Raw genomic sequence first — 27960 nt, 5'->3', positions numbered from 1 at the left:
GAGTCTTGATTCTAAGGCTTATTTGTTAATTCTAACTGTTACTAAAGTCTATTCATGTTTCATGTTTTTTATTTTGTATAATACACTTCATTGTTAATCTTGGTGTCGCGTCCATTTTAAATACTATTCATAAGATTAAAATTTGATTGTTTTGTCATATTTTTTTTTCCATAAGATCAATAAGTTGCCCTGTTTTTGGTTTATTTTGGAATGTTTGTCATGATGGGCCATATTTTCCGTATTTCACGCTAAAATAGTACGTTAAAGCACTTTTTCTTTTAATTTTGCGACTGTTTGTCAATCGTTTGGAAAAACCATTCCGTAAATCTTCGTAATTGTTGCACAGCAGCTTGACTTTCGTCTTGCAAACGTCGATTTTCCTCCGTGAGACGTCGGACCGCTTGTTCCAGTGATCGTCGACGACGTTGTTCGCGCAACACTCGTTCCGACAAGTGACAAACTTGCGTCTGAAGCTCCGGGAGACTTGTGCTGGAGACCATTTGTGGCTCGTTGCCGTTGCCGAGTGATGAAGTGGAGTCGGGCGTGTTGGTGTCACGATGGATTTCTTCGTAAATATCGTGCCCGTTTGTGTGTCCGTGATGCATTGGAGTGCCCGTATGACTGTGAGGTTGTTGGTGGTTCGAGGTGCCGTTGGAACGATGATCGCCGTTTGATTGCTGTTTAAAAAAAAATAATAAAATTAGTAAGAATTTTAGAAATTTTTAAATAAGGCGACTAAATTTAACTATACGACTTTTTGACGCTTCATCTAAAATTATTTACATTGAATTTTTTAGTAAAAAAGAAAATTTTGGACACTTTAGAAAAATTTTTCATTCAATTTTTGGACAATTTAAAAAATTTTTTGCATTTTGAAGGAAAATTTTTTTTTTTTTTAAAAATAAAAATAAATTTTGTTTAACTCCATAAAATTAAAATTTATTTCATAATTAAAAATTTTTTAAGTCAAAATCCAAGTCAATTTGAAATTAAAAAAAAAAAACTGCATTTTACGTCCAAAAAGTTGTATTAAAAGAAATTTAAAAAAATATTAAAAATCAATAAAAAATTTATTTTTTTAAGATTTCATCGAAAAAATTCAGAAATTAGAACATTTTTGACAATTTTTGGTGTAAGAAATCATGAAAAAATAATGTTTTTATATTGAAATCATAAAAAAACTTAATAAACTTTCTTTAATTTTCAAAAATTAAAATTTAGATAAAAAAAATTTGTTTACGCGACCAAAAAAATTTTTTTTTTCAAAGTTTTTTGGTTGGAAATTTAATTTTTTTTTTTTCAAATTTGAAAACAATAATAAAATTAAAATTAAAAATTTATAAACCATCGTTTAATGTCAAAAATCAATAAAAAAATAATAAAATTTTAAAAAAATCCAAAATTCTGATAAAACAAAATATTAAAAAAAATAAATTTAGCCCTTTTTTCTAAAAAAAAAATATCTAATGAAAAATACAAACCTGCATGATTGCCCGTGTCGCAGTATCAACCAGTGTATTCCAATCAAGATCATTGATGTCCGGCAAATGAGGCAGTTTCAAGGCATCTCCTTCGTTGTTATTCGTCGACGTGCCATTCTTCAACATACTTTGGGCCAAACTCTTTCTTGGCGACATTTTCAACTTTTCTTCCGCCAATTCCACCAATTTGTTCAAATCCGGCGCCTTGTTCGTCGAAATGACGGTTGCGGGACGAGCCGTTGTAAAAATCACCTCTTCCGACGCTTGAATTTCCTCGCGTGATTTTGACTTGTTTTTCGAAATTTGTTCTTCTTGGCCATTTGTGACGGTGACTTGATGTTGTTGTTGTTGCAAGAGACTAATATTTCCCAAACTGTGACTATTTGGAATGTCTTTTTTGGGTTTTTCTTCCCTAATTGGACCGTTGTGGAAGTTGTCGTCGTTCGACGTGGCTCCCGTGATCAGTTTTATGAGATCCTCTTGCAATGTGCTGTTGGCGAAATTGACACTGCTTCGTTGGTGATGTGCGGCATTGCGATTGGCGGCACCAGGACGCAATTTGGCAGCTTCTACATTAGGTCGCGGACTGTTGTTACGACTACTGGACGATGAACTGGATGATTTTTTGGCGAAATGGATGCTGTTTGTGGTGGCGGAACGTGTGAGACGCGGCGACGACGAATGATCATCGTCGTCTTTGACACTTTTGTTTGAGCCGTTGTAGATGGGCTCCTCTTGTGGCGATGGATTTTTGCTGGATTGATGGGTATTTCCGTCATTTTCGTTGATATGCAAGCTTTGGAGCAACACTTCGCTGCCGATGTAGTCCGTGCCTTTGGGCCCATGCACTGGAATGTACTCCATCGTTGGTTGCTTGACATAAACGCGATTTTCGTGCAACGATAACGGACGATTATTAACGCTGGTTGGCACGGAATTGGCATGATGCACGCGTTGATGGTAATTATTGTTCGTCGTGGGCGGAAGACTTTCTTCCGGGACCTCTAGCACGTCGTACCATCGCTCGTCGTTCGACGAATGACCGCTGGAGGAGCTCGTAAGGGTCCCCATATCGGGCACATATTTGGTATTACTGCTCGAATTTTGGTGATGAACTCCGTTTTCGATAAACGAACGACTACTGGATCCCGTTCCGTATCCCGAACTGTTGCTCGACCGCGGTGGACTGAAATTCCTCTCGTACCGCCTTCGATGATAATGATTCGATGACGATTGCTGAATCGCTGGCGTCGTTTTCGTCTTGCTACTTTTATCCACAGCACATCGTTCCAAATCCGCATAATCGCCTTCCATGTTCAGCTGATTGAATTTGCAATTTTGCAAGAAACAACCGCGACGTGGCGAGTAATCCGAAAAAGATTCAATCACAGTGACAGTCACTTGCGCCGACGTTTTCAGCAAATCAACCATTTGATCGTGAGATAAAGTCGATACCGCAACTTTGCAAATTTCGACAAGACGATAACCTTGACGGAGACCTGCGATCCAGGCTTGTCCGGACATTTCGACTTGTGTAACGACGCCATCGGGTTGCACGTGAAATCCTAGTTGGCCCATCGGATTGCGACGGAGACTCAGTTCGAGGGCACCACAACCGTTGGTGACGGCACGTAATCGCTCGATGACTTCAAGTTGCTCGTCGCGTTCGCCAGAGTCGCGCATATTGAGAGTGACGCATTCGCCTGTAATGGAAAGGTAAGAAAAAAATTATTTTACGCTTTTATAATTTTATTTGATTTTAGTTTTTTTCGATTTTATAATTAAAAAGTGAAATGGGACTAAAAAAGTCAAATATTTTACCGAATTAGGTAAGTAAAATTTTAATGAATATTTTGTATCTCAAAAAATTATGAAATTTTGGGAAAATTAAAATTAATTTAAATAATCTCAATTTTTTTTAACATTAATTTTCTAAGAAAACTTAGAATTTTTAACATTTTTTGAAAAAAAAAATTTAAGAAATTTTAAGAAAAAATTAAAAGTTTTTTCAAAAATTTTTTCATCAAAAAAAATGCGTTTTTAAAGCAATTTTCATATCTTAATAAGTTTTTTTTTGGACATTTTTACGTTTTTCAATCAAAAAGTAGCATAAAATGTCAAAAATTTTCCTTTTTTTTAATTATTTTTATTTTTCCCGCTGAATTTTTTCGGAGGGGGGGGGGCGACATAAAGTGAAATAATTAAATTTAATGGCCTTAGTCTTATAAATTTGTTTTTTTTTTTTTAATTATTTCAAATATTTATTTATTTAAATAAATTTTAATATTTTATATTTAAAAACAATAAAATTCATGAAACGATAATACTTTATATTAAATCTATTGTTAATTTTATAATTTTTTCATGAAAGATTTTAGAGAAGGAAGAAAAAAAAAAATATAAAAAAAAAAAAAAAAAAAAATTAAATAATAGTCCACAAAAAAATTTTTAAAGGATTTAAAATGATTGATTTTTGTAAAAATTTTCAAATAAAAATTAAAAAAAAATAAAAAATTTAATATTTTTTTACAAAATTATTTTAAAGAATCTTTGTCGTTAATAAATTTTTGTTGTTTTTTTTTTACATTGATATTTTGTATAAAAACTTTTATTTGAATTAAAATTGAAAAAAAATTAAATCTTAAAAATAAATTTTTTTTGAATATTTAAATGAAAATTATTTTTTTCAAGAAAATTTAATGTTCAATACAAAAATTACTAAAAATTAAAAAAAATGTTTTGAAAATTTCTTGAAAAATTATGAAAATACACCAAAAATCGGTAATTTTTGATGAAATTTTTAACTTTTTTTATTTTGCCCCATTTATAATTGGGCACCAGTAAAAACTATTGAGTTTCATTTGGAGCGGCCTTATCAAAGAAAAAAAAATTGATTCTATTAAAATTGTTATAAAAAATTACAAAAACTCACCTTGATGATGATAAACTCTCAACGAATTCCCGTTCGTGGACCATCCCAGAATCGATTTGCACGGCGTAACAAAGATAATTTGTCGCGAACACTCCTCAATCAGGACAAACGTCTCTGCCGAAATGCCCAAGAAACAATCTACTTGCGTCGATTGTCCGTGATCATGCAACACCACCTGCCAGCAAAACGCTCCCCGTTGACTCATGTCCCCCGAAAATCTCGGTTTCGGCTTTTCCTTCTTCTTGCTCGGAAAAATGGAGAATTTCTGCCCGGTCTCCACCATCGTCGCTGTCACATAATTCGTCGTGAGATCCTTCAAATATTCCTGCCTTGTTCGCGTTGCCATCGTTGCGAACTTTTCCGATCGATGTGCCGCATTTTCTGCGTTAATTATCTTCGCCAACAGGAAATCCGTGAAATTTTTACCGCGCGAATAGAGAGCACCAGGACGGATTGGGGGACCAAAAACGGGCACTTCCTTCGATCGGGACACCGCAACGCGATAATGCGTGTTCTCCGAGCAGGGATTAACGACACGAACAATCACAAAAACGTGTTGGAACTGACTCCGAATGTTTTTCGGAGAAAATGGCAACGCCCCGGGCTCTTGGAAAACGATCGTGACAATATCGTTGCCAATGTGTCGTTTTCGCAGCAATTGTTGACGATTGTTTGGCGTAAAAGGGAGCATGGTTGATACATGGAACATCACTTCGCAATCCTGATACGTGGCATAAACGGAATGCGTGCCAGTGGAGTCCGTTTTATTATCGAGTCCGGCTTTGTAATGCTCGAAACCCTTCAAACGAACGCGTTTTCCGATCGTTTCGAGAAATTCGACGAAAGCGGGCCCCGCATCCTCGTTATTGTACATGTCTTCTTCGGTGGCTTGGTTCGCGCGGCAATACAGGATCCCAACTTTGTATTTATTGGTCAATCCTTGCTCATCCAGCTTCAGTAATTGTTGCTCGCATTGCGGCGTGTTGACACTTAAACGCAACGCGGAGATCTGTACTTCAGGTGCTACGTATTCCAGCACTTCTTTGATGTGGCATGGCTTTCCAGGACCACGTGGGTTCGGAATTGCTTCTTCCAAGACGCTGCCTCGAAGTGTCAACAGTTCCGAAGTTCGTACAATTAATCGGAAAAGATTTTGATTTTCCTTCTGGGCATCCATCGTAGTCGGCATGACCTTTTCCTTTTTGATACTGATCGCAACGGGACCTAATTGCTCATCCATTCCGAAATAATTTTGATGCTCCTGACCCAGGAAGTAATTTCGGTAGTAACGTGCCCCATGATCAACTTGCTCAATGGGTCGTGGACCACGTTGGAAGGGACACGTGATCTGTTTCCACAGGATTTCACCGACGGGACATTCAAGCAAAGACACTCCGTAAGCCAAGGAGGGACGATGAATGGCTTTTCTTTGTTGCCCGGGCGGCACTGGATTCTGCATTCGCGTGAGACTGACTTCGCGTTCGTCTTCGCCGCCAATTTCGTTCCGGAAAAAGGGACAATTTTCCAAGAGATCGTTATTTTGTCCATCGCCGGCATCCTCATCGGCACTATCTCCGTCCGGGGTGGAGCTTCGGGTGTTGTACATGGCAGCTGCACTCGCTCCTGTGGTCGTATTTCGTCGCCGGGCAAGCAATAATCCTCTTAATTTGGCTGCATAACCCAAATTTGCTGTTAACGACTGACAATCGTAATGCGCAAAAGCTCTCCGGCGTTGCCGTTCTTCAATATCAGCAGAACTGGAGACCGTACTTTGCGCCGAAACGGAACAAACACTCGAAACGCTCGAGTTCATGAGATCTTCGGAGCTTTGTTGGACCTGCTGCTGCTGTTGTTGCTTATGGCTAATGTGTTTACTGCTACTATTTGGCCATAAACGATGAAATTTTCCCTTCATCTTGGGACTGCCTTCGGTTGTGGCGCGACTTCCATCCGTGATGTCGTCTTTTTCGCCATTTGTCGCGGCATTTCGTTGCAATCCGAGCACCGCCGGACGATATTCCTGCAACATTGCGAAGAAATTCTCACTTGCCTTTTTGCCGACGGTGCCTTTTTCGCTCGCTGCTATCACGTCGATGCTGCCGTGACTTCCGTATTCACGTCGAAGGGTTCCCGTGAGATAATGAGATCGCGGACTGTCTTCAATGCCGCCACTTTGGTCATGAACCAACTCCAAACTCGAGTTACTGCGGTACAAATTGTCGCTCTGTTGTGTCCCGCCTGGGAGTAAAAGACGATTTCCGCTGCTGTTGAGACGATTTCTCGTGTGGTAGCTGTGACGCTCGTGCACGGAGCTCCGTGCAAGTCCAGAAGCGACACGGACCCGATGAATGTTGCTGTTGTAGTACTCCACGGCATTCATGGCTTGTTGGCGCGCCGTTACACGATGAATTTGTTGTTGTTGCTGCTGCTGCTGATGATGATTGTTGTTGTTAGTCGTCGACATTGTCGCTGCCGTCGATGAAGTTGTTGTCGATGCGGATAACGATGATGGCATTAGGTGTGGTTGTGATGTAGACATTACTTTTCTGATTTTATTACGTTTCGTTTTTTGGCTGCTTCTTCACCAAATAACGGACATTTTGCTATTAATTAACTTCGATTGTGTTCCTTCCTTGTCCATGGTGCGCTCGTTGCCACATAATTCTGCAAAGACACAAAAAAAAAACAAAAAAAGTGAAAACTTAGATTCGAACACATAAAAAAAAATACAAATAAAGATAGAAGACGATGATAAGCAAAAAATAAGCCAATAAGCGTGCATAAACTCATTACCCGATATAATGCTCTTATTGTTATTGTTATTGTTATATTGGCTGAAAAAAGATATAAATAAGCCACAACATCGCGCGTCTGAGTCATGCACACACGACATACGCGAGTAAAAACAATAAACAATGAGAACCGGTTTTCCTCCAAGTAGCGCTGCTAACGAACAACTGGCTAAGCCTCACTCACGACGACGCGATAGGTACCGAATCGAGCTTAGAAGATATATTTAGCACAGCTTGTTTGGCACATTTATTTTTATTTACAAATGGTATTGAACACTTTTTTCATGCTACAACAACAACTACTACTTTAGGGTTGACATCAGGGCCAGAAAATGACTTAAAAACTTAAAATTAGAAAAATTGAGAAAAATAAGCTTAAATTTGAATATTAAGTTAAAATCACTTAAGTTTGACTTAAAATTAATTTAAATTAAAATTTTTATAATTTTCTAAAAAATCTTATGTTTTATGATGTTTTTACAAAAAAATTACTAAAGGTTACATCAAAATATTTTTTCTTTGTTCAAAAATGCTTTAAGTAAAAAAAACTTAATGCTTTTCCTTAAGAATAAGTAAAAATTAAAATTTGGGTTTAAAAGTCTGACAAGTTGATCTAGATAATTTACTTTTTCTCTTAAGTCAACGTTTTAAGTCAAAATTAAAAACTTAAGTTTTGGTAAAAAAATATTTTTTTCATGAAACTTTGTTTTTTTCGTCTGCGAAGTTTGGAGCTTCGAAGGCAAGAATGATAAATTCATTTACGATTTTTAATAGAAAAAAAATTATATTTTTTGAAAGAATTTAACTTTTTTAATTTTTAAGTTTTTAAATTTGACTTAAAACGTTGACTTACGAAAAATTAAATTAGCTTGATCATCTTTTTCTTTGACTTTTAGGCCAAAAGTCAGTAATTTTGACTTATTTGACTTAAAAGCGTTCAGTTTAAGATTTAAGATTTAAATCTTAAGTCAGAAGCTCTTCAATTCAGTTTCTTAAATTTTCTTAAGTTTGATATAAAATCTCTTAAGTTTTTTTACATTTCAAGTTTAAACCAAAAATTTTATCGTCTATAGTAACAACATTAACAACGAAAAAAAACTAGAGTTGACATAAATCACCATCATCTCCATAAACTTTTTATCCCCTTCCGCTTCATCTTCCTTCAAGACAACAACAAAAACAACTTTGAACGATCAAAATGAACAAAAAGTGCATGAAATGTAAAAACGTGAGTGAACCGTAATGATTTGCATTAAATACGACTTGAAAATGACATATATAGGCAACAACATTAAATGCGACTCAATTGCAGCAAAAGTTGAACCAAAATGACTTTGCGAGAGAGACAAAGAACTGCAAATGCTTTTGATTTACATATCCGATACGTAATAACTTAAAAGTGTGCCTCGGTGTAACTTTGAATTGCGCTATGAAATGAACATTAAATGGAACATTTTACGATTTCAATGATAAATACGTGAGCGGACTACAGATAAAAAATTATTTAGCTCAGCTTCTGAGTGCGATCAAGAAGAAGAGATTTCCGAGAAATTTGATGGGTTTTCTGTGAAAGTGAGTTTGGTTGCGGTGCTTTTGATAATTTTAGACTGATTTTTAACTGTTACTTGTAAAAATGTGTCAAAATTTTGATATTTTATGAAATAATTTTTTTTTTTATTTTTTCAACAATAATTTTATAAAATATCGTAAAATAATGAAAAGAAAAAATTTTAGGAAACATTTAATTTTTTTTTAATTTAAAAAATCATAAATAATTTAAGATTTTTTTTTTAAACCTGATCTTTGCCATTTTTCTTAAAGAAAAATATTAGAAAATAATTTTTTAAGAAATTTATAATTTAAAAATTTTTTATTACAAAAAAATTGATTTTAAGTCGTTCAAAAAAATTTAACAATTAAAAATTTTATTTAATTTTTAATTTAATTTTCTTTTTAAATTTTATTTCTTGAGAAAAAGTCTTCAAAATATCTCGAAATCAAACATTTTAAAGTTCAATTTTTATTTTTTTATGAAAAATTGCATAAAAATTCAAAATTAAACAAAAATTTGTTCTTCAGAGTCTCTTTAAAAAAAAATATTTGAATCTAAAAATGATTAATTTAAAAATTTAACTATCAAACATTTTTAAATTTAATTTTCAACTTGAACTAAACCCCGATAAAAACGCATCGAAATCGAATCAATCTTTTTAAAAACTACAAATTATCCAATCTCAAAGTCATTTACAACCTTTTTATTTGTTTCTCAGCCATTAATATTAATTCTAGATTCCAATTTCGAGTCGTAGCCTACAAAAGTCGCCTAGAATAAAAATTAAATATTCATAGAAAAAAATTCCTTCGACATAATTTACATCTGTCCAGCACTCCATTCAGCTCATGTACAACAAAAAACGACCTTTTGAAATGTTCTAGTCAAAATACATCCAAACTACATCGAAAAAATTAACCAATTATCTGATCTTTATCGCCGTTTTAGTTTTTTTTTCATTTGAAGATTCTTCCCTACTCATTATTGATAATTTATGAGAAAGAGAGAAAAAGGCGCTTTCTCGTATCAAAACTTTTATTTAAAAAAATTAAAAAAAATCGAAAAAAGATAAAATTTGGACGAAGATGAAATGAAAGGATGATAAGTGATTAACGCAACCGGATAAAAAGAAGAACACAGAAAAAAATGAGTTTTAGTGTTAATTCGATGTTGTGTGAAAGAGAAACGTAAAAAAAAGGATTCATACCACTTGAAACTTTTGTTAAACCAGTTTCCTGTTTGTGTTGAGTTAGAAACACGCTGTAAATGCGGGTGTTGTTGCACAGATGTCGATCGTCTCATTCAACACATTCACGCATCACGCTTTAACAACAACATACTTGAAAACTTTACATCTCTCTTTCGTGCGTATGGGGAGGCAGAACAAACAAAAATCGAGACGAAGATGGATATAAAAGTGGAGAAAACAAAAAAAAAGCTAACCGATTATTTAATCGACGTTAACTCTGACTCTTGGGATTTAAAACCTGTTTTCTCTCGGTTCTTTATTTATTTTCGGTTACTTTTTTTTATCTCTCTCGGGATAATATTTATCGTTCTTACATCACTTAATGACTTTTTCGATCGCAATGGGGTAACGAATTCCTTCCCTCTATTGTTTCACTCGGTACTTAATCGGTATCATTAACTTTTCAGATGGTCATTGATCAAAAACGGATCAAAAATGTGTTCTTCGAGTTGAAATTAAATTCAAACATGATCGAGGATCGTTTTTTCAAGGATGGAATGACTTTCAAAAATAATTGAACGTGAATTCAATTCAATTTCGGTAACAAAAGGATTGAACATCTCTCGAAAAATGTAAAAGATGCAAGTAATATCGGCTAATTTTATTCAACAAAATTCAAAGAGGATGCACGTGAAGTGTGAACAATTGATTTTTTGGGCAGTCTGCAAGTTTCGAGAGATTTTCGGGGAGGATCGCCGAACTTGAAAACTTTACTTTAAAAGAGATCGTCAAACATTGAAATATATTTAAGTTAACAAGGGAAGGTGTGGTTCATTATCTATGTTTATCTATGGAGTGGCTCGAGCCGCGCGCTTTGCGTCTGTCGAATGTCTGGAAAGCACTTTTTTTTGTTGTTAAATTTCGAGTGAAGGCTATCAATCAACACGGCTGATTAATGGGCTGTGAGTCGCCTTTGAGCTGGATGCCGGTTAAAAAATTTTTTTTTCGTTAGTTTGGTTATCGTGAAGCAAATTTTTGAGGTAAAAACTTTAAAATCTTTAAAAATAAAAAAAAAATCGTTAAAAAATTTTCAAAGTTGAAACATACAAAAAATTTTTTTAGTTGATTTTTAATTTTTTAAATTAAATGAAAAAATAATTATTAATTAAATAATTGAAAAAAAATTGTACCATATAATGACGTAATATTTTTAATTTTTTTTTTAATTAATTATAATTATTATTAATAAATTATTTTATTTTTTTGTGAATTTTTAGCGAATTTATTTTAATTTTTTTATTTTAATTATTTCAATTTAATCAAAAATAAATTTAAAAATATATAAAAATAAATTAATGAAAATTTGTTTAAATAAATAAATAATATTGAAATTAATAAATAATTAAAATTTAATAAAAAACTTGACTTTATCATATATAATTTAATTTAAAAAGTAAAAAATTATAATTAATTTTAAAAATTTTTATTAATTTAAACTAAATTAGATTAAAGGCTAAAAATCAAAAAATAAAAAATTAAAATTAATAAATTAATTAACAAAAAAAAAAATTAAAGTACAAAAGTGGGAAAAAATCTGAATTTAGGCTCGAACGTTTAATTATGGTACTGAAAATACTCAAAATTAATTAAATTTATATTTTTTTGTATTATTTATGAATCGAAAAGACGTTAAAATTATCAAAAAATTAAATTCCCAGAAAATCCCTTCAAGGATCCCTCTTAAAAAAATTTCAATTTTCTTAGAATTACATTCAAAGCCACAAACAAACCTTCAAACTCGTTAAAATATTCAATTACAGGGTCACTCATTAACTCATTCACAAAATCTCTGTTTTGACAAATTTTTCTCACGACAAAAAATCCACGCAGACGCTTAATTGGCGACAAAACCGACGAAGGAAGCACACAATAAATTCCTTCGAGCTCCGGATACGCATTGACTGCTTCTTCCTTTTAACAATAACCTTTACCAACTCGTTGCATCATTCCTCGTTGTTGTTGTAATTTTTTAAATGCGTCTCAGAAAACCAGAGAGAACGAGAGAAAAACACACAACAAACCACAAATCATAACTCCGGCGATGTCATGCAAGCGCAACGCAAGCATAAGTGTACGGGGGACTGCGACTGGAAAAAAATAACATTTAATAAAATGTATCAAAAGCATAAAAGGAAATACGTTTATCTTGTTTCATTGCCAATAAACTGGATCTCTGTAACTGTACGTGATTGCAGTGTGCTTACAAAAAGAGAAATACGGAGAAAAAAAGGTACAAATATCAAAAGAGACACATTATAGAAGTGGCGATGATTATTATGAGGCCGTTGATCTCATTGTTTTATTTTGCGTTTTGTTTGCTGTTTCTCTAGTTTTCGCTGCTACATTGCCACATTGCTCTAAAAATGGCGAAAAAAGTAGAATAGAAAGAATGGAGGATGTGCGATACTACTTTACCATCATCATCCTCGTCGTTGTCGTGCGCTTAGTTAAGTGTAAATCAATAAAGAAGACTTTAAACAACGACGACTCGAGACAGCAACTTATTTTTTATCGTTCTGTACGATGATTTGTAACTTCCTAATGAAATGAAATTGTGCAATCCAAGCGTAATTGATTTTTTTTTCGTTCATGTGTGCGTTGACTTGATAAAAAAATAAATCATTTTTATAGAGGAAATGGTTGTACTCTCATTTTTATGAAAAATATCTCCACGTTTCGCGTTAAATGAAAACAAAATTTATAAGTTTTACTATCAATGCTCCACTTTTTTGCCCTTTTTCATTTTTTTTATCTAACAAACACACTAATCTTCTTCTAATGCAAATTTCTTGGTGTGTGTGTGAAAAAATGCGCAATCATAAATTTACATAAAAAATGTAAATTTTTTCTATTATTATTATTTCATATCCATAAAGGCGTAAAATGCTTTACGGAAGATGACGTAGAAGAAAAAAAGTATTAAATGCAAAGCAACGCATCGGAATACAATGGGTTGCATTTTATTATGATTACAACAACTTACTTTATTCATGTGGTACACATATGGCCTTAAGTAGACAAGACATAAGTACAATAGGTTAGAAAAAAATAAAGTAGTATTTTTTGTTTATGTTAGTTAAAGACGAAGTTGTAATTTTTTGAAAGAGAAATACATCAAAGAATATGTTGAGACGAGTTTACATCGGCAATTTTTGCGGTGGATGAGTAAAAGATGAGGAAAAGTTGTTTGGTATCATAGAAAAAAAATATATTAGTTTTTTAAGATTTTTTTACCGAAAATTTAAATTTTTAAATTATTTTTAATATAATTTCTATATTATTTTTTTTATATTAAATTTTTATGTTTAAATGGTTTTAAAATATACTAAAGAAAAGGATAAAAAAGCGATAATTTTTTTTAAATAAAAATTTAATTTAGTGTTTAGAAAACAAAAATATTAAAATAAAAAAAAAAATAATTTTAAATTATTTAAAAGTTTTGAAGTTTTTTAAAAAAAATTAAAATTTATTTTATTTTATAAAAAAATTTTATTTTTTACCATTTTTGTAATTTAATTTATTTTATATTCATTTGAGAATACTTTTAGCTTTTATTAAAAAAATCTTTAATTTTATGAAATATTTTTTTAATAAAATCATCAAAACAACTTTTAAAAAGGGTTAGACATGTCTCCTCAATTTGTGATAAATAAAAAAAACTTCACACTTCAATATTTGTGCAACGCAAACAATCAAAACAACTTCAACTACCGACATTCCATCATCAACAACAACAAAACTTATTTACGTACCGGAAGTTTGATGCATAAAAAAATTTTTGATTATAAATGCATAAATTATTTCGTATGGCGATGATATTTGAAACTTCAGAACCGAAAAAAACTTTTTTCCGTCCCGTATCGCACTTATGTACCGAAAAAAAAATTAATAAAAATTCTTTTGAACATCCTGCTTTTGGAATTATGGCTGATTAATAAAATTTTGTCGATGCAAATATTCATATCTCTCTTGAGAAAGAATCAAAATGAAAGATGAAATTTTTATGACCATATGTCTCTCAAGAGCAACCACAAAATCTCATTCACTGTCATGCCTATGCAAATTCTGAGATTATGTGCCGAACTGTCATTATGGGTTGTGGTTTATTGAACGGGATTAAAAACAACAAAAAATTATCGATATAATTTATGTTTATTTCTTTTTTTTTCGGTGGTTGCGGTGTCGTCGTCGTCACTTTTTTTTTTGTCGATGGGTGTTGCGGAAAAAGGGAGTGGGAAGCAGGATAATGATGAGTTATGATGATTGAAAACTTTTTTATGTTGAATTTTTTGATTAACTTCAAAATTTGCCAGAAGCATTCGACATTGCTGCACGTACAAAAATACTCAGAATGCATCGAGAACTTGACACAAAAGACAACCAACCACAAAGATTCTGCGTTAAAAGAATATAAAAGAATCATGACTGCTCAAAGGAAGCCTTATTAAAGTCTGAGTGGCATCGTATTTACCACACAAAAGTTTAAACTGCATCACTTAACCAATCTTCATCATATTTTACAAAGTCACGCATCATCCAAGTAACTTTTGCTTTTTCTCTCATTTTCCTTTTTTTTGCAGGATTTTAACAAACAACCATACCCTACGGACGATAAACGGGTGAGATTGACATTTTAATAAGGGATCAGAATAATCTTTTAATTGAATTTTCAAAGGGATCAAATTGAGTCCTCTTAAGGTCATATTGACCACTTAAGTCTTCTCAATATGATCCCTTAAGAGAGCATTTTGATTTTTAGGCTTAAGAAGTCCATATGATCCCTGAAGGGGTAAATTTGTTCCCTTAAAAAGGCATCAAACCGACATCAAACTGATCGATCTCTTGATAAATCAGCTTAATTCTTTAAGAAATTAAAGAAACCCCTTGGATAAGATGGGGGATGACAAAATGGGTGATGATTTTTGGAATCAAAATGGAACTTGATTAAACGTAGATGAAATTTAGAATTTATTGAAAACGATTTTCTGTCTTATCCATGTAAGATTGCGGTAAAAAAAAAGGACGTCTTGAGTCTGTAGTTTTCGTAAGGTGAGGGGTTTTGGAAAACTTTTTGCTATCCTGACTTTTCAGGAGGGGTGAGTGAGGGATGAAGGAGACTGCGCCATTTGCCTGTCGAATAACGGTCGAAGTAAGGTTGCTCTTGAAGTATATAGCAATACCTGCGCTCGCATTATCTCTGCAGCAGTGATGAGCTTATCGATTTAGGACACAAAGTTTCTCCGTGCTTGCGATTATCCAAGTCTCTGTCAGAACAATTATGTCTGGTTTCATGTTGATCGCGTCATGTTGATGTTCAGAGTCAGTATGCATAGATTTTTTGGCCGGAGAAACTCGACTTGTGAGTGCATTTGGGTCTTTCGTATGCTTTTCGTCATCAGATTGTTTGGAAGAATCACGATTTGTTTTTAATGATAAGAGATTCAGCAAGAGTAAAGGATATAAATTTGTGGTATGAAATTGAATCAGGAGGACTGATTGTTGAGTCGCTTAGCCGCCAGAATGTCACAAAGTCTCAAATTCACCCGTTTTTCATCTACAGAGCACCGTTTGCCCTGAAATTATGACTTTAATAACAAAAGATACACTCATAATCACCGTAATAACATATGAAACACCTTTAAGTACACTTTTGCTGTATTGCGCGAACAATGCAAAATGATTACAAATAATCATCATAAACTTGTTCAAATGAGGAACAAAAAAAGAACAATCAATTATTATTTTATCTTATCATCATCATGATCGAGTATCTTGTCATCATTTACGACCTCTTATCATCTTTTTTTTTCGTGAATATATGATAAAATTGGCACGCACACCTCCATTCATGCCTGAAATTGACGTTGAGTAATAACATTTCCATTGTTTTCATCAAAAGTTATCTAATTTCGTCATAATCTTTCCAAAATCAGAACTCAGACGTAAATCTAAAAATATGGGAATTTTTCATAAACTTAATATAATAATTATGTATTCAAAAACAAAAAAAAATCATTTTAATCCGTTAATGTATTTAAAACTCGTTTTTTCGTAAATGAATCATGCGAATTGAATTCGCGCGCTTCAATATTTAATGACGCAAAATTAAGTAATTTTACCGGGTATTCGTCACATACATTGACCTCAATCCGGTTACCTCTGATTGACGACGAAAAAACAACAAAGAAGAGGTGAAAATATCACGTTTTCTGTAACAAGTAAGGAGACAATATTGATCGTGATGATGACAATATCTAGGCAGAAAATGATGAAAAATTGAGTAAACTGGAAAGTTTTTTTATTGCTTAGCTAGTTTTTTGCAAAATAAGTCTTTTTTATAAACTTCCATAAAAGTACGATGAAATAAATACGTCAATAAAATATTGAAGATTATGTTACAGAAAAGATATCAAGAGGTGTGAGACGATTTTTTAAAACCAGTTTTAAAACTATTATTTTAGATAAATCATTGAATTTACTTAAACTTGAACCTCTAAAATAAGGACTGTACCTTTAAAAAATTTTAAAAAATGTTATTAAGAAAATGTAAAAACATTAAAAAGATCAAAAAAAAAAATATTCAATTAACTCCCGAAAAAAAATTCTGAACAAATTTTAAGATTATGATTGATTTAAAAAGCTTTTGAACTCTGATTAATCGCTCTCCTTAAAACCAGTCGTTAAATTGCAAACTTTTTATTTAATTCGCTTCTGTTTGGTATTCTCTTTATATTCACATTCACTTACCATCATCACATTAAAACTTTTTTCAGAGCACATTTGAAAGTAAAATTAGGTCACATCTCTCGTTTTTTTCATTTTATTTTAACGTTTAAAACTTTTTATCACTGAACCGGTGACTGAGCATTTCGGAGCAATGTACTCTCGTTACCTGTACGACTAGTTTCGATCTACGCGTCGAGCACCAAAAGGGCAAATGAGTCATATTTATTATTATGATTATTAATATTATTATCAAGCCATACATGTGCAAGTTATTAATGGATTACGGCGAAGAAACGAACAAGAAAATAAAATACAAAAAAGAAAACGTTTGTTACAAAAAAAAAAACAGCACAAAAAAAAAGAAATGGAACAGGTTTGTGTGTAACTCTGTAAAAATGTTTGTAAAATCTGGTTTTTGTTCTTCTCCTCTTATATTTCTCTTGCATCTTTCTTTTTATTCCATTTTATTTTTCTGACGCTGCAAATTTACATTTACGCGATCCAAGTTTTTTGTGTCGTCATTCTTTTCGTGCTCGTGCTTAGTTTATCGCGGATTCGCTAGAATAAATTTATTTATTTTTGTTCAAATAGAATACTCTATGAAATACGATGATGCTCAGATTTTTTTGTGCTTTTTTATGCAAATTTACTAACAAACATGTGAAAATCGTTCGCGTTGTTGTTGCAACTACCTCTGCCGTGTTAGACCTCTAAAATAATAATTACAACATCTTAATTGCACATTTTCCATGAATAACCAACATTTTTTTTGTTGTTATTTCCATGTATCGCGGCGTTGTTGATGCAACTTGAAACAAAGCAGCCAGCTAATGTGTTCAAATGAAAAAAAAGTAGCATTCATACAATAATTAATTCTTTCCTTTAATAATAAAAATTAAAAAGAATCATCCAAGCATGTAGTTGTCTATTGTTGTATTTTGCAGACAAACATAAATTTAGATGACCAGACCACAATAATAGTGCTAAAACATAACTTTTTTTCGCTGCAAAGCTCTTCTCTCGCGCAAAATTTGTTGTAAGGTGCAAAAAAATACAACAATGACGAGAAAAAAATTGCAGTTTGTTTTTTTGCTGCGTTTTATTTACTAAAGATGTTGTCATGTCTGCTTGCATTGTTTTATTTATAGGCTCAAGTGGCTATATTCAAGCGTCAATGTTGTCATCATCATGATGTTTGGTTTACGTAGAAAAGAGTTTGAAATGTGTGTTTTTGTGTATATAGCAAGCCAATGCCAAAGTACTTTAGATTTCCATCGAGCGATAAGCGAATGTGACTCAGCAGTGGATGAGATGCGACGACGCAGTTGTTCTGGATGCTGTCTGGTTCTAATTTTAGATGAAACAGGAAATGAAGTGGTCATGCGGTGAGTATGTCAAAATTTTGTGTTAAATGGCTGGAAATGTTATTAGATTTTTAGATAAAAAATCTCATTAATTCGGTTTTTAGATCATAAATAATTTTTGGAAGATTCAATTGAAATAGAGGGAACAAGGAATTCATCAAAAAACATCAAATGCAATAAGGAAACAATGTCAAATGCTTTGCTGAGACAATAAGGAAATGTCTTAGTAAACCTTTGCTTAAAATATTAATCTAAAATTTATTTTATTTTTCCGGAAAGTCTAAGGAACCATAAATCACTAATTTTGGAATATAAGAGACGAGATTGAAACACTGCAAAAAATACAGAATAGAGCATTACGAATTTTGAACTACTGTTTTTTAACGTTCTAGTCATTATTCACAAAGCAACAAAAAATCTGCTTCCAAATTACTTGATGACCAACATTAAGAGAGTTGAAGAAGTACAACCGTATGAATTAAGAAACAATATAAGGTTAAGACTTAAAGGTTAAAGAAAACACCACAGGCTTAAGATAATCCAAAAGATTTATTCGGGTGATAGCCAGGAATGCAAAAACGAGTTATTAACTATGATTAAGGAGCAAATAAGATGGATTGTAGAATTTTTCATGGTACATGGAAAGTTTCGTTACCACCTATAAAGAATAAAACTCGTAAATGATGAACTTTGCTGATCTCGATGAAAGCTGAGATTGGCTACTAGCCAAAGTGGTGTCAGTAACAACTCACAAAAAGTTCATGAGCGAGATGAGATGGATACACTTCATCATCAGTATCCACACCATTAATAACGACACAAGAAGAAGGTCCAGATTACAAACCTCAATGTCTCGAACAAATTACTCAGTGTTTTTCATGAGGGGATAAACTTCTTCAACAGCCTCCTTTGAGAAGTAAAACGCATTGACAACTTCCTACTATTCAAATCTAGACTGAAACAATTACTGACAATGGAATACTATTGATACATTTGATATTGATTTTAATTTTTTTAAGTTTTTGATTTAAGTTAGAACTATGTTTAAAAGGCCTTCTACCACAAATCCCTCATCCTTCGTTTTTTTACTTACATGGCTAGACCTTCTCCTTCATTTCCATGAGTTCAATCACTCACGTGTCAGACCATGTCCAACAAATTATAACTTTCGACTTTATTTGCTTTAATACATATTTCAAATTGCAGTCAAAGTCTTTGCCCTTATGACGATCGCCCATAAGACAAATAAATAAATCTCGATAACAATAAGAACAAACCTGGGAAAAACTTTCCATGCATGACAATTTAAAACAATTAAATGAACATCCATCTATTTACTTTTTGTTTATTTTGCATCTGACTTAAAAAAAAACGTTCTATGAAAAAAAGAGCAAGAACGTGTGACTCTCATTTATCATTATAAAGCAATTTCTTATCCGAAATAAAAAAAGACAAAATAAAGAACGTTCTGCGTGTCGAGCAAAATGAAAGCACAAAACACACACGTCTCATTAAAAAAATTTATTATGTAAAAAAAAGAGCACAAAAAAGAGATACGAGAACAAATTTTTATTATTTTGCATTTTTAAAATAAAATAAAATTAATAATAACATGAAAGAAACGGAAATGGACAACATTATGTTGTATTTATCATCTTTTTATATTTATTTGTATTTTATTTGCTCACTTTTATCGCAAAACTGGTGTTTTGTCAGAGATTTACACGTCTTTTGTCTTCGTAATCGGATCATTTCCAAATGGATCAATTTACAACAAAATATCTATCAAATCAACATTTTTATTTCAAATAAAAAAAATAGTCATTACGAAATCTCGAGACTTTCAAAAAAAAAACTTCAGACTGACAATTCATCGTTTCTCAGAAAAATTGATTATTTTACAGAAATCTTTGATCGTTATTAAGTGCACGCCACATATTTGCATATTAAACGTTTAGGTGGGACTGCTCGTTATCGAGCAAGATCATAAAAAGGCAACTTAACGCGAGGCACCCTACGAGCCAATTTTTCCAGTTTTTGTACATTTTATGACGAAAAAAAAAATTGTCTCGCGTGGGCGAATGAACAATAATTATTTCAATACAATCAGTATATCTTTTTTTATGCAACTTCATAAATATTTAGCTGATAAAAAAAAACTAATTAACTCGTTTTTTTGTCGGTAGCGACTCAAGGATTTTTTTTTTCGTGTGACAACTTCTTGCTACTACTTAATTGTCGTCTAAAATTGTTTCAGATGAAAAAAAAATTATCTCGAAATCTCTCAAATTCTCAGATTGTTTGCCTTAAATCGCTCATTAGCATCTTTTATGGCTATTTTTACTTCTTCGTCTACATTTTATTACTCGCTACAATTTATAGTATTATTATTAAATCTTTTTATTCATTATTTAGATATTTTAATACAATTTGCCTAATCTCCTCTCCACTCACTTCTCATGAGAAATTTTCTCACATGAGTTATTTTTTTTCCGAAAGCAGCTTAAAAACAGAACTTTACAACGCAGCGAGTGTTTGTTCAGCAAAAACTGTTTAATTTATCTCGCGTATTGTGTTCTTTCTTGTCTCATTTTTTTTCACTACTTCATTACTATTCACTTTGTCTTGTCCTAAATAGACATTGTAAAAAATGGAAGTAATTCAGTACTTTGTAAATTTTGTTTGTAATGAAAAATGAAACTTATGCTCGATTTGATGAAACAATGGATAATTTTTAATAGAAAGCAACATTGCGTGTGGTTTTTAATTTTCTAAGCGAAAAAAAATCATTTAAAAATCACCTTTTGTGTAAATATATCGAAAAATGTCTCATGATGATGGTTTTTTTTCGGATGATATGTGAAATTTTAACAATTAGTTTGGATTAGGTAGTTTTGTATTATTATTACATGATTTTTCAAGAAAAAAAAAACGACACAAAAAAGAAACTTTGAGTAAACAAAAATTAACAGTTACCGCGCATTGATTGTTACAACTCACGTTTCATGTTGACGTCGCGTTTTTAGTATTTATGGTCTTTTCTCCACTTAAGACTCTTACGACTCTCTTAATATAGCAACGAAAAGCCATAAATGGCAGTAACATTAACACCAGTCCAGACCAATATTTGCTTAGTGCGTTCTGTGCGACGATGCAAGCTGTTTATGTCAAGAGGAATTTGTTGTTGCGAGAGTTTTTTGATCTTTTATGTGATTTTTTCGATGCTCTTGAGATAGTGTGAAACATTGTTGCTGCGAATGATGACAGATATTTAACAACTTCTCGAAAAAAAATGTGTTTTTTATGTAAATATGAAATTATTTAATGCATCGTTCCTTATATTGAAGCATGTGGAATGCGAGTAACTATAACGGAATGTTTTTAAAAAATAATTTTTTTGAAATATCTTGATTGGAGTGACAAATGTTTGGTCTAAATGTTTGTTAAAATGGTCATGGCGAAGTCAGTTAAGGTCAAGAGTAACATAAAATGTCGTTGCACACCTTTTCGGTAACAAAATTAGTCGTGTAACGATTGTTTTAATGGAAATGCATTGATTGGTAGTATTGTGTACGGAACATTATTTGGTAAAAAACCTCGTGGTTGGGTGAAAAATGTCTTTGAATGTTGGTTCTTACATTTTTAGAGCAACTTTAAATTTTTTTTCATCCCAAAAAATTTTTAAAAAAATTAAAGACTCATAAATTTTTGAATTTCAAACCTTCTAAACAGCACAATTTGTCACCTCCTAATGGATTTTTTGTTCAAAATTGGTTCAACAACTAATTTTACAATATTTATGATCTCCTATTTCATCGCGTAATGCTCATAAATAACACATTTGAGCAACATTTCATACAAAAAACTCGACCACTTTAGCCATATTTAATGAAATATGTTCGCTCAACACCTCATAAAAACACCCTTTTTCGATCTAAATCGATGTAAATTTGTTTACGTTTAATTGTTTTCCATTAACCTTCGCACTATTTTCGGTGCCATCCAAGTCGTGACAGAGACTTTGCGATGACAAACGGCTGGCTTTTCAAGACATTGACCAAAATGTAATAAAAATCGATAAGTCACAACAACAAAAAACTGGTTTACAATTGCAATTATTATTAGCTTCCATTACAGCATATATTCTCCTCTCTCGTGTTTGTTTGTTGATTTGTTGTTATTTTTACATTTTATTATTATTATTATATTCCGATAGTTACACTCGACGACCGATGACGACGAGAGTTGGTTGCAATTTTTTTATTGTTTATAAATATATATTTTTTATCCAATTTCATGATGTTAGGTTGGAACAATTGAGAAATGATTTTCAATTTTTATCATGTTTAATAAATAAAATAAATTTTCTGCTAATCAAGGCTTTTAAAAATTTTGAGTAAAATTTTTTAAAAAATTTTTTTAATTAAAAAAATTTAAAATTTATTATTTTTTTAATTTTTAAATTTTTTTAATTTGAAATAAAAAATAAAAATTGAGCAAAGAAAGAATTAAAATGCTAAATTTTAAAATATTTTCAACCATTTTAAGAGATTACAATTTTTTAATATTTTTTTTTTATTTTTATAGATTTTTGACAAAATGAAAAAATTTTCTCGATATAAAAAATTTAAATTTTTAGTAATTTTTTTTTGTGAAATAAAAAAATTTTTCAACAAAAAATTTTTTAATTAAAATTTAATTTTACAGAATAAAATATTTTTAATATTTTTTTTAAATTTTTAGATTGTTTTTTTTTTTAAATAAAAACATTCAATTTTTACTAAATATTCTTTTGTTCCTCAAAATTTTCTAACAAAAAAATAATTAATCAAGAAAAATTTTTTTTCTTATCATTCAATTTTGTTCTCATTTTTGAAATTTTTAAAAGCAAAAAAATTACATTATTTTTTTTTTGTGGAATTTTTTTGTAGCTGGATTTTTTTTTATAAAAATAATTTTTAATAAAAAATTCTGAAAATTTTCCATTCAAAAAAAATCATGACGAAAAACTTTCCATTTTTGCTCCTACCTAACGCTGTCTGCACATTAATTCACCTCCTTTTATTTTCATTTTTTGACGTTTGTATGTTTTTTTGCTCAACTAAGCGTTACCTCGCGCACAGTTAGAAATGCTGGATGGAAATGAAATTCACGGTCTAGTTAGAGCAAAAAATATTATATCCACATTATTATAATGGTCGGTATGGTTCACATGTGTTTTGTTCACGTCTCTTTGCCATGTCTCTTCATACACCGAAAAAAAAATTGATTTCTTTATTTATATGACGCTAATTTTAAAACAAGCCGAGTAGTATTAACTAATCGTAAGAAGCTTAGAAACCTACTCTGTTGATCTTTCTTTCTCGTGTTTTCTTGTTTTCTCGTCTTTTTTTTCGTTACCGCGCTTCTTACCACAAATAATAACCAATTTTCACTGTTGTTACTCATGCTTCGGAACATCATAATTAGTGTTTTTATTTTAGTAAGCTCATTATATTCAAAGCAACGTGTCCCACATGTGCGTAGAAGAAAGAAGTCATCGACATTCGCGCGCCACTTGGGTGTCTTCAAAGTCATGGTGAGCTGCGCTAGCCAATTAATTAAAACATGAGCAAAATAGAAATTTAATTAATTTCAATAATAATCATTAAATTGAAATACTTCGATGATTTTTTTCTTTTCATGACATTGATCGTCAAACCCGAACAAAGAAAGCACTTGATCGATTGAATGCTAATTTCTGCGAATTCTCGTGAAACAATGCGCTTTTCTGTTTCATTTTGAACAAGTCTAGAATGTCAGACAACTCAACTTCACTTTTGCAATGTTTGTGCGTTTGAAAGAAGAATTGTTTAAATTGGCATCGGTTCGACTCGAATTTCATTTTTGCGATCGGTCATGCCGTATGAACGAGCAAAAGAATTCTCCCCAAGCATAATTTTTAAGTGTTCTTTTATTGTTTGTTGTGCATATTTTTATGCTTTCTGCGTAGTATATTGGCTTGGCATGCATGCCTTGCTCGATTAAATTCCGATAAAGTGTTTAACGAACTCTCTTTCTTGCTTGCCTACTAGACTAGGAGGCGACTCAACGAATGCTGAATATTGATTTGAAAGTGGCAGAGACATTATCATTTCACTATTTCAGCAAAAAAAATAAATATTTTTTTTCTAACGCAACGTTGGAGACCAATTACTCGTTTATTTTTTTTTGCGCACATCTTGGTATGCAAAATATGCAGGCGATAACATAATTCGCAATAATTTGCATCAAATTTGAACGCAATATGGAAAATATACTTAATTTCACTGTTAAAGCGTGCTAAACGATTTTTGTTTCAAAATATGTTTTTTTTTCAATTACAACCACAAGTGAATAACCACGAAAAATGCGTTAGAGAGTCGAAATGACGAGTGATAGACTAGCTTTAGTGCCTTTTTTGGTACTTATTTTTTTTATTAAAAAATATTAAAAAATAAAAAAAATCAGAGTTTTTTAAAATAAAATTTTAGAATAATTGTCAATAAATTATCAATTTTTAAATGATCATTAAGAAAATAACTTTTTCAGTATAATTTTTGCAAGTAAAAATAATTTTAATTTATTTTTAATTTTATTTTAATTTACCTTATTTATTTTTTTATAATTTTTATTTAATTTTAATAAATAATTTTTTATACATTTTATTTATTTTTTTAATATTTATAAAAATAATTTTATCTAATATTTTAGCTCATAAATTTTTTAATTTTTCGCTCGAAAAATAAATTATAATTTAATTTTTTAATATATATTTTAATATTTTTTTAATAAAAGCTAACAGCTAAGGAAAAATTTTAAAATAAAAAAAAATTACGAAAAAATATTTGAATTAATTTAATTCTGGTTTTTATAATTAGTTTTAAAAACTTGTAATTAATTAAATTTAATTATTAAGACTAAATTAACAAAAATGTTAAAAAATTAAAACTTATTATTAAAAGTGATAAATAAATATGAAAATATTTTTTTAAACTAAAATTAATTAAAATTTCATAAAATTTAATTATTAATTAATTAATTTTTTCATTAAAATTTTTTCAGAGCTATAATAATTTTAATATTTTTTTAAAAATTTTTTAGCAAAAATCAGCCAGACAGACTTATAAAAATTAATTATTTCTTACACTTCCTTACAAGAAACGCAAAAAACTCATCGTAGCGAATTCAAATTCATTCCAACATTTTTCTTTTTTTTTGTTGAATCTTACGATTATTTGCAAACGCAAAAAAAAACAGATATCACATTATTATCGTCTAACAAAAAAAAAACGTATGAAAAAAACCGATTGTATAATGAAACAAGCCTCTCTTTTGTAATATTCATATCTCTCCAAGTTTGAGGTAATAAAATACAAAATAAAAAGACGAAAAAGAAGACAAGACGGTGACAAAAAAAAACTGACTGACAAGATATCCAAACAACACACATTTTTATGTCTAATCAATAAAAACTTGGATTTGTCGTCACTCACAATCACTTTGATTATATTTTCTAGAAAGACGAAAGAAGACGTGCGTCATCGAATATTAATAAAGCACATCAATGAGCTATTCTACAACAACTATGACGACCAACGCCGAGGAATTTCTGCAAATGAATCATTATTTTCACACAATTTATTTTTCCAGAGAGATGAAAGAAATCCCAATTAATTAAGAACGTAGTCTGGTATCATTTATCATCATCATCAAAGATATTTTTTGAATTTGATTGAAATTGAAGAAATTTAAAATTAAATTAAATTTAATTAATTTTTCAATTTTCGTAGCGTTTCGATGACAAGGCGCTATAATTAATGCTAATAAAAATCATTATGTGGGTTACCGCACGGAGCAAGGGTTAACGATACGTCACGACAACCATCTAGGCGGTCAAGGCTGATGCACTCGTCATTCGGTTATATTTTTTTATCACTCGAAAAAAAATTTAAACCTTCAAAAAATGATTAAAATTCCGCATAAATTTAACACGACTCATGAATGAACAAGCAAAACTGTAGTTTTTTCTGCTTCACTCGCATTCCTAGTAAGTCGAAAGAATGTTCAGCAGCAAAAAAAATAATTTTTAATTCCATAAGTGTCTGTAAAAAATTATGCCATGTGTGTTGAGTGCTTGGCTTGTCACTCTTAGGTAAGTATGTTTATAGAGAAACGCTTTTTGTATTTTTTTTATAATTTTTTTGAAAAGAGAATGAAAAAAAAAACAATTTGGCACAAAGAAAGGAATCACAAAAAAATTTTTTTGGTCCATATCCCGATAATTTTTTGTTGTGTATATTGCATGCTGTGGAAAGGAGGATGGAATTTTTCTGTAAAATCACGTACTTGTGTTCTTTTGTTGCCGCCATAAAAGCAAATCTCTGGGGGTTCCCCTGTACACGAAAACTATTTCTTGGTCGATGTAATGAATGAAAAAAGTCGTTTTGCTGCAATTTACGTATTTTTATTTTTTTTTTGGGGACAAATGCTTTTAGCCCCTATCCATTTCCAACGCTCAATTTGCGATGCCAATATCAGTTTATTATTATTGTTATAAAATTCTTCGCATTAACTATTACATGATGTTTGGTCCGTTTGTCAGTTAATTTCATTCCACGTACCTCCATATGCCGCTCGTTCTTCGTTCCCTATGGACGAAAAACGGGTCAGATTGACCCCTTAAGTGAATTTTCTGATCCCTGAAAGCAATGGCGGATCTAAAGGGGGATTTGCATTTGCTCCCCCTCCCCCAGTCAGAGATTCCTGATAGCTCTCTGGATCCGTTTTGCCTAAAGGGATCAATTTTTTCCATTAAGGACTTAATTTGATCTCTTGCAAGAACGATTTTTGTCAATTTTCAGGTCTTTTTGTAATTTTTAGTACATTTTGAGCTGAAAAGGGGGGGAGGCAAATGTCCTGATGCCTAATACCTTTGGATCCACCCTTAGGTTAATCCCTTAAGTGATCAGTTTGAGCCCCTAATGGAACAAATTGATCTTTTAAGCTTCAGAAGGGATCAGAAAATTCCCTTAAGGGATCAATTTGACTTCTGAGGGGTCAACTTGATCCGGAATTTGACCCGTTTTTCGCCCATAGAGTTTTTTTATTCATTCGTCCATACAAACGTTCTTTTTTTCCATAAAAATGAAGAAATGCAAAGAAATTCATTGATCGAATATCCTATACGACAATACACACGTGTTTTAAGTGATGTAGAGTAAATAAATTCTATCACACATACACACGAAAAGTGCCTTTGTTGTATATGAAAATGTGTATATGAATGCCGATATGAATGAAACCTCCGCTAGAATATGCGTAAAATATGATAATGAGGTCAAGAATGAGACTCAGAACAGTCACGAAAGATTTTCGCTTCAGAAAAAAATATTTTTCGAAAAAATTCTGAGAAAATTTTGTAAAAAAAACACAAAAGTTCTAAAAAAAGCTGACTGTGTTGGTAAATAATGTGTGATGGTATGTGTGTTTCGGAACATATTCAGCCATATTCAATGAATTAAAAGTTAAACAACGAATTCCGAGAAACTCGGCACGGACTTGGACGGAGAAGAAGAAATAGAAGAGACTAATGAGAGATGACATATGAAGAAGCGGACATTTATTTCATGATTATTATGAATGATGATTGTCTTCTACGAAAATAATTTATAGTTACAACAAATAATTTGCTTGGATAAGTACCTTTGTCGTTGTTGTTGTGTGTATCCGTTTGTGTATCCTTAGAAATTTATTATTTTTTTTATATAAAAATGCTTTTTAAAAAATTGTTTTATTTGTAAAGGCATTCATTGCTATCAGTTGTTGTTGTTATTATTTGAAAGC

The 27960-nt window shown here is 31.3% G+C and overlaps 1 protein-coding gene across 1 annotated transcript; it reads right to left on the bottom strand.

Annotated features, from left to right (window-relative positions):
• Positions 1-20: 20 nt before the first annotated feature.
• Positions 21-27960, bottom strand: LOC134829958 (signal-induced proliferation-associated 1-like protein 1). Its single transcript, XM_063843278.1, has 4 exons — positions 27820-27960; positions 4414-7077; positions 1482-3184; positions 21-677 (listed from the first exon to the last, which is right to left on the bottom strand). Exons 2-4 carry the CDS (start codon positions 6950-6952, stop codon positions 279-281), a joined length of 4641 nt encoding a protein of 1546 aa, XP_063699348.1. The 5' UTR covers positions 6953-7077; positions 27820-27960; the 3' UTR covers positions 21-278.

This window comes from Culicoides brevitarsis, chromosome 2 (assembly GCF_036172545.1).
Source record: "Culicoides brevitarsis isolate CSIRO-B50_1 chromosome 2, AGI_CSIRO_Cbre_v1, whole genome shotgun sequence".
NCBI lineage: Eukaryota > Metazoa > Arthropoda > Insecta > Diptera > Ceratopogonidae > Culicoides > Culicoides brevitarsis.
The sequence above is the reverse complement of the archived record's forward strand: the minus strand, read 5'-3'. Positions and strand labels throughout refer to the sequence as shown.

Excerpts from the sequence above, each read along its gene's own strand:
- LOC134829958 (XM_063843278.1), bottom strand. The coding sequence starts at position 6,952 with ATGTCTACATCACAACCACACCTAATGCCATCATCGTTATCCGCATCG. Across the intron at positions 3,185-4,413 it reads GAGAGTTTATCATCATCAAG|GCGAATGCGTCACTCTCAAT; the intron begins GTGAGTTTTTGT and ends TTTCCATTACAG. Across the intron at positions 678-1,481 it reads CGACACGGGCAATCATGCAG|CAATCAAACGGCGATCATCG; the intron begins GTTTGTATTTTT and ends TTTTTTAAACAG.